Source organism: Antrostomus carolinensis, unplaced genomic scaffold, assembly GCF_000700745.2.
Source record: "Antrostomus carolinensis isolate BGI_N321 unplaced genomic scaffold, ASM70074v2 scaffold2502, whole genome shotgun sequence".
In the NCBI taxonomy this organism is placed as follows: domain Eukaryota; kingdom Metazoa; phylum Chordata; class Aves; order Caprimulgiformes; family Caprimulgidae; genus Antrostomus; species Antrostomus carolinensis.
The window spans coordinates 1-7,707 of NW_010297373.1; the positions used below are offsets into that span (position 1 = coordinate 1).

A 7,707-nucleotide genomic window follows, 5' to 3' on the forward strand; every position below is an offset into this window, starting at 1 on the left:
ACAGTTTGATGTCACTAGACGTTCAGATAAGTAATTCTGTATTTTTAAAAAGCTATCATTTCTTCAAAATTCCAGATTTCCACTGAAAAAAAGCCCAAGAAAATTGCCAGCCATGACTCGGCCTTTTTCTGTGTGGAATGATAAGAAAGTTTTGTCGATTCCTCTTGCTCTGCAGTAATCAGCATGGAGCAGAGGCGAGGCAGAATTAATGGGCTCAGCAAATGCTGTGGGTATAGCCACTTACAGCAGTGTCGAGTGTAACAGAGGTTATAAGAGGATACCCAACCCTGGAGAAAAAAATGAAGAATTTGCTACTGTTGAAAACTTATTTGTCTGCTTATTTTGAGATCTACATACTTTTCACTAAAATCCTTGAAAAAATAATTAAATAGAGGAATGCAAAGGGTTATGAAGTTGAGTTTACACAGCAGCTAATTTAAATTCCTGTGTGTAATCCAACTTCAGATCATGATTCACAGAATATAGCACAGCAATACCCCCATGTCCCTCCTTCATGAATGGATGTGAGTCACTGTTAATAAATAAATATGCATCAGACTTTTTGGGCCACATCTGTTGCTTAGATGTGTGGATACTGAGCTTAGCTCTATTTTTGTAACCAAGTTGGTTTTCAGAGGAAAGTGTGAAAGTGAATGTGTTTACTGTGTAAATGCTGGCTGGAAGTCAATATGTTTCTTTTTGAAGCTTGTCTTGCAATCTTCAGGGACTTTAGCTCAGGCTTTACTTTTTTAATTAAAAAAAAAAAGAAAAAGACTCTACTTTCTACTGTTAAAGGCCCGTGTACCCCACAAATCTTTATTTATCATCTTTTTGAATTTTACTTCCTCTGTTGTATTCTTTTGTATCTTTCTGGATATCTGGCTACTTTTGACTGTGTATGGCTATCTATTGGATGTTTGCATACTGCTAGTTCCCTGTATGATTTAGTTCTTCTTCCAGTACAAAATTCCTTCACTGTTACAGGAAAGTGCCTTCTTCTAGAGGCTTTTGCATTTTGAAATAGCCTTTGGATTTGTTTGGGCTTTTTTTTTTTATACTTTTAATTAATTTGGCCTTACACTGAGGGAGTTCACCACTTTGCTGTTAGTTAATATTATTTTCTATTACTTGCTATGGTGAAGGCAGAACTCTGATGCCTACTTGACAGGAAGATCAAAGCTTGACAAGATCCATGTGGATTTCAAAAGCATTAATTGCATTCGTATTATTGCAGTATATACCCCAATACGTTAAGGATATAAAAACGTCATTAATACCTGCAGGATTAAGGTATTTAGAGATTAGGGGTTGGGATGGTCCAGTTAGACTCCATGGGAACATCTTGACTTTCGTTATTTCTTAGTAGGTACCAGAACTTTCTCAGAGCTGGATTTATTCAGGGTGTCTCCTGACCTGGTGCTCTTTTGAAAGTCTTTGTCTTGGATGGGTGATTAGATTTAGGATGTTGCCTTAAGGTGAAACGTACAAACAGATTTAGAGGGGAGAAGTGGTTGTTACATAAATGTCCATTCTTATATGGAGATAAATGGAGCAGTAGCATGCTGCCTCCCCAGCCATTACTTATCGGTTGGCAGTTGTTCCGGAGGCCACACAAACACCACGCTTAGCTGATCTTGCACATTTCCTCCTATTTCCCCTCTAGGTTTAAGGTAGTGTCAGTCAGTAAAAACATGAGCATCCTAAATAGTGGAGGACTTCCTCAAGGATCTGCAGGTGTTGCTTTCTGTATTGCTAAAATAAGTAAAGACTAGACATCTACAGGAGGGTCCTCAGCTAAAGAGTTTCTTGCACTATTTTGTCTGTAAAAGAGCTAGAAAATTACCTTTTCCCATTTGGCTTAAGAGAAAAATGCTCAAAAATATTTTTTTTTAATTTTTCAGATTAAAATCTCTCCTGTTCCCCAGCAATGTATACTTGTTTGCTCCCTCAGCTCTTAGTTATGCTAAACTTTTACTAAAGTTTTTTTTTTTTTTTTAAAGGAGGCATTGAAGCATAATATGTGTGAGTCTGTAGCATAAGACTGCATATGTGATACAAGCAGGTTCATCACTGAGGCAGTGTAATGCAGAGTAAAGAGTCAGTGCTGAACACTTGCTGGTAGTAGCATGCAAATGATCCATTACTCTTTGTAAAACTTTTGGTGTGATTTGGCTATTAATATTCTGAATTGAATGCAAATTGCTAATACAGTTTGCTGCATACAGCGCCTGGTCTTCTTTCAAAATCTGTCCTTTACTCAGTACTCCAGTTAAAAACATATGCCTTTTCTGTATTTGACTTTACATATTCCAGCTATAGTACAGAGTATTTTTTTCCATGTTTTAGAAGGATCATTTGAGATGCTTTTCCTGTTCCGTATTTTTCAATAACATTGCAAAAAAAAAAAATTGTAGTATATATTTGAATATCATTAGTGCACAATGGATGAAATTGGTGAATTAATAGTTCTAACACTTTGATTGTTTCAGGTGGAAAGGATACCATAACATTCAGTGACCCAGCCTTACCTGTTATACAGCGGTCCAGGTCACCATTGTTAGCATTTACTGATAAACCACAGAAAACTGAAGTACAAGGTGAGCACTTGGAACATAAGGAACATGATGAGAGCTGAGCACTCATTTCTTTCCGAATAAAAAGTAATACATTTTCATGCTGGGATAGCAGAAGGCAAAATTTCAGTGGTCACAGAAATCGAATAAATCATCCACAAGTAAAATGGATAGATGGTCCCAGTACAAATAGCAAAGAAACAACTGAAAAATGACGGTTGAATAGATTGCACAGGGCTAGGGACCAGGCCTTAAGAATTTTCCTGCTAGATAACTTGAAACTGTGAGAAGTTATTCATGCCATCTATGTTACTGTTAACTGCGTCCTGCTCTTTTTCCCTTGGTTAAAATGCACAGTGGGAAAGCAGTCTGTGGAACTGGCTTAGCACTTTCCTGCATTATAGCTGATACCTAGATGAAAGGCTTCCTGATTGAGCCTGGTAAATTGAAATACCCGACTCATTTTCCCAGAGAAATTGACTGCTTTTTTTAGTCTTGCATGTGTTTTGTTAAAAATCCTTCCCCAATAGCAAGCTTTAACATCTCTCCAAAGTCAAGCTTAACTTTATTTGACAGTAGCAGAAGACAGTGTTTTGCTGATAACCTTGATTTTTTTTTCCTTAGTTTTTCATAATGGATGGGAGATGGATTATTATGCTTGCCTATCAGCATTTGGATAAGCTCTTTAACGGGCGTAACATTTTGGTATGCCCAGATCTTACTCGGCTAACCATGAAGCATTATAAACAATGTATTTGTTAGTCCTGAAACTAAATAGATTGTGGCTTAATTTTTACTTTATTATCCATGTCATCATCTGATAAAACTTGACAGTCAGACTTATCGGTTTGTATAATCTTGATCAGATGATATTTTTGCTAAAAATAAGAAGTGAAACTATAGTGAATACTTCTCCAGTAAGTAATATGAACTCATAAATATTCATTTTTTTGCCTGCTTAATCATTGATTTTTAATTAAATTTGCAGTTACTGAAAATATTTACTTGCTGGCATTATGCTTTTTCCTTTACATATTTGTCCTAGGTGAGGTTGGTATTACACTTTTGATTAAAGCTGCCTGTTGAATCTCATCAGACGCTGTTTCTGTTGGTTTGTAACACTGCCAAACTTTAGCTCTGGGCTGAAGCTTTCCATGCTGTGTTTTCTACTTCAGCTGATTTTTTTTAATGTCAGCCAAATCACTTTTTTGTGTTAAATTCCAATGACCACGTGGTTTTTGTTGGTGTTTTGTTTGGTTTGGTTTTTTTTTTTTTAAACAGGCAGCCATTTGGTATATCTGTAATTGAAAGGAATTTGAAATCTGGTGAAAAGGTTTCCACCCTAAGAAAACAGGCTGGAGTTTCCACCCCATTCTAAACCATTCACTTTCATATCTCATCTGCTAAAAACAAAAACTAAACCAATTATTCCGTTGAGCTTGCTTCATGCCACCAGCTCTGGTAAAACTCTGCATGCACCATTCCTTCAAGATAATATAACCCTAGAGGGGATAAAGCCTGGAGCAGGGAGGAAAGGAAGGCTGAGATCAGGACTCTCAAGTGAGAGGAAGACTAGAGTAGATGGGGATTGACAGAGTCAAAGGAAGTCTGAGTGAGGGGGGACTTGTATCTGGTTGAGCAGAGGTCAGAGCACAGGAGTGAGGAACCAAAATGCTGACAGTGAAAGCAAGGCATGATAAAAAAGATTGGAAGGTGGATGAGAAATGGGCAGAGCGAGTGTAGGGACTCCATAAACAAAGGGGTATAGGGCAGGAGCAAAGGGCTAGGCAGGGGAAGAGAAGAGTAGAATAAAACAGCTTTGGAGAGGAGAAGACGGACAAGGAGTAGGTCTGTGGCAGTCATGGGAAGAATCTGTTCCCAGTAGGTTGTCACCCTTTTTTCCCCTCCCTATCCTATGACTGTAAGACAGACAAGGTGACTTGGACAGGCTGGAGAAGTGGGCCCAGGTGAATGTCATGAGGTTCAGCAAGGCCAAGTGCAGGGTCCTGCACTGGGGATGGGACAATCTTTGTTACCAATACAGGCTAGGAGGTGAAGTGCTGGAGAGCAGCCCTGAGGAAAGGACTTGGGGGCAGTAGTGGATGAAAAGCTGGACATGAGCCACCAACGTGCACTTGCAGACCAGAAGGCCAACCGCATCCTGGGCTGCATCAAAAGAAGCGTGGCCAGCAGTAGGTGGAGCAACAGTAGCTTCCTCTGTTGTCCAGATCTTCTTTCTGGAGGATGTTTGGGGCTGCCATCTTCCTTTCGAAACCTGGAAAGGAAGCAGCCTGTTTTCAGCTGCAGGGCATGTCCCTGTGCTTGGAGTCATGCAGCTCCTCTGCAGTCAGCAGCTGTATGGGAGTGACACACTGAGTCACCTTTTCTGTCTCTCTGCATAGAGAATGGCTGTCTGCCGTTAAGTTTTAGGAGTTTGGTGCATATTGCAGTTTTTCATCTATACAGTGTACCTGCAAAATCTCGGGGACCTTGGCAGCTGGGGAGAACATAAGGAATGTGTTCATCTGCCTTAGTTTACTGAGCAAATGTGCCCTTGGTTTAAAAGTATTCTAGAAATAAAAACAAAACCACTTCTATTTTCCTATTCGTTGAATGATCAGTTGAGTGAAAACAGCTGATAATCGGAATAGCAATGAAATTCTTACACGTCTTTAAGCACTAGGCCTGATGTCATGTTGATCATCTGTGATCCTTTACCTGGTACCATTGGTATTTGGTGCCTGTTTGGTCCAGGAACCATTTTTAGCTTTTGCACTGACACATTCTTTATCAGAACTTTCTATAATACATCAAATGTTACTCTAGATAGATCTACAGATAATCAGAGGGCTTTTTCAGGCTTTTTAAAATCTAATTATTTGCTTACCCTGATATCATCAAGGCCTGTTTTAGTCTGTCCTCCTTATCAGTTTCAGTTAAGCTGGATGCTAGAAGTCTGTAGGATATACTGTACAGTTCCTGTGTGAAAATTCATAGTAACATAGTACAGTCCTCTGAATTAAAGACTGTCTTGTGCCACCAAATCTCACGTTATCCAACACACAGGACAGGAGTGTCGTGGGATAGATTGTACTCCAGCATCATGGCTGCTAATGAACAGGTATTCGGGTTTTTTTCCTCTTCATTGTTGAGTGCATTGTTCCTGCTGTATTGCCAGGCTATTTCAGGCATACCTTGCAGACAAAAGTACTGTTTTTCTATGAACTTTTATCTGGTGTTCTAGTGCTTTGAAACAATTTATCTTCAGAAAATTGCAGCAAGGTGATGGGATGGTGTTATCCCACTGTAGAGGGAGGAAACTGAGGCATGCATACAGTCCCTGCTAATCTGAAGTGACAATCCGAGGTACATAAGTTTTGGCTCTTTTTGGAGCACTTTGAGGGCGTATGTTCAGATGCACAATGTGAGCAGAGCAGTACTGCAAATCAAGCTCTTAGGTTTCCAGCTGAGTGCTCCAGTAATGAGGATTAGATCCAGTTGGTGGTCACCTTTTGAAAGTTAATTTATCCCTGCCTTTTCCACAGACTTAAATTCCAGCCTTTCAGAGTAGCTTCCTTAATGGTAGTAAGAGTGTCTGTTCCCTTCATGCCAACCTTTGTCTCACTCACTTGGCAGCTCTCAAATTCTCAACGAGCTGGGTCTGATAAGAGACAGCAGCCTGCTGGGGTGTGTGGCTCTGATCCCTCCTGGCAGCCGGGCTGTCCTGTGCTGTGAGCAAGGCAGGATTTCTGTGGGAGAAATAGAGTAAATGCTCATACACTGCAAGGTGATGTGTATGCACGACAAGAGTCATTTTAAGCTGTCAGTGCAGCCGTACATCTGGCATTTCCTAATTTTTCTTACTTGACTTCACAAGCTTATTTTCAATGAGGCTTTTTGTCCTTAACTGAGATGAGGACAAATTCTTTGTCTTTCACAAAGCTGTTTGTTTACACATTGCTTTTTTCTCTATTCTGACACTTTGTTCAGTGTTTGCCTTTTGGTATAATGGTATATTTAAAATTCTTCCACTGCTGCTTTGTTTTATGCTGTCACCAAAATTAGAGCATTTTTTTAATGTTAGGGGAGATGTTGCAGGACCCATTTTTGGATGAAAGCCTGTGAAAAGCTCCAAATAAATGGAGCCTGTGTTAACCTTTGAAAGTGGTAGTGATGTGGGGATTAACGTTAAGCTGTGCCAAAAATTTCTGTAGCTGAGTGCCTTGCTTAGAGTTGATATTCCTTGGAAAAAGTGTGCCTGACCCTGCTGTTCTACAGTGTGGTATCAGGTATGGCTCTTAGAGTTGTCGGTGTCAGGGAAAGACAGGCTCCGAAACAGGGCCAGGTCCAGCAAGAAACTTAGTGTTGATGGCTTATCATCTAAGAAATGGGCCTGGGACGGGATAGGGAATCACTCTTAGGAATTCCTTACTGAGGTAAACATCTCTGTGGTCTGCACTGGTGGTGACAGTCTTCATGTCAGATATATAATAAATAGCTGCGACTGACTAGAGCATCTTGCTGTTGCATTTCTCTTTCAGCAGAACAGAAGGGAGAACGTGATGAAACTGGTGCTGTTGCAAGTGAGTCCCTGGCTCCAGAGGGAACCAACTTAAATAACAGAAACCAAAATAAACATTTTTATCCTTCATTACCCCAGTTACCTTCTGAGGAAGAAGAAATAAACAAGCTTGGAAGTCAGATAATTAAACTGACAGAGCAGGCAGTTGCAGAACTGGAAGGGAAAAGAGCAGGCGCTTCCGAAGGGGAGCAGAGCACGGTGGTTGGAGCAGAGCTTAATGGTTCATCTGAGGGAGAGTTCCCGCTTTCCAGCCCCGACCCATCTGACCCCACAGATACCTCAAACTCGGAGAATGAACAAACAGCTGAAACTGAGGCCCTGAAAGACAATGACGAAACCTCAGAGAGTGACTGTGAAATTAGAAATGAAAGAGGAGATCAAAATAGCAGCGCTGTGGATGTGGTACATATTGAGGACCCTGGGAGGCATGGAGGGCTCGGTGATACAGCTGCACACACAAATAACAGCTTTGAGGAGCTCCCTGAATCTGAACACAAGAAACCGTCTGATTCTGCTGAAAACTCTGGATATTTGGATAACAGTTTGGCTTGA

At 40.5% G+C, this 7,707-nt stretch overlaps 1 protein-coding gene across 1 annotated transcript; it reads left to right on the plus strand.

The window, feature by feature from the left end:
- Positions 1-2,489: 2,489 nt before the first annotated feature.
- Positions 2,490-7,707, plus strand: LOC114818286 (coiled-coil domain-containing protein 149-like; the record flags this gene model as incomplete). The annotated part of the gene is made up of 2 exons (XM_029083516.1): positions 2,490-2,597; positions 7,115-7,707. Coding segments are annotated over 2 exons (701 nt in total), but the record flags the coding sequence as incomplete, so codon positions are not given.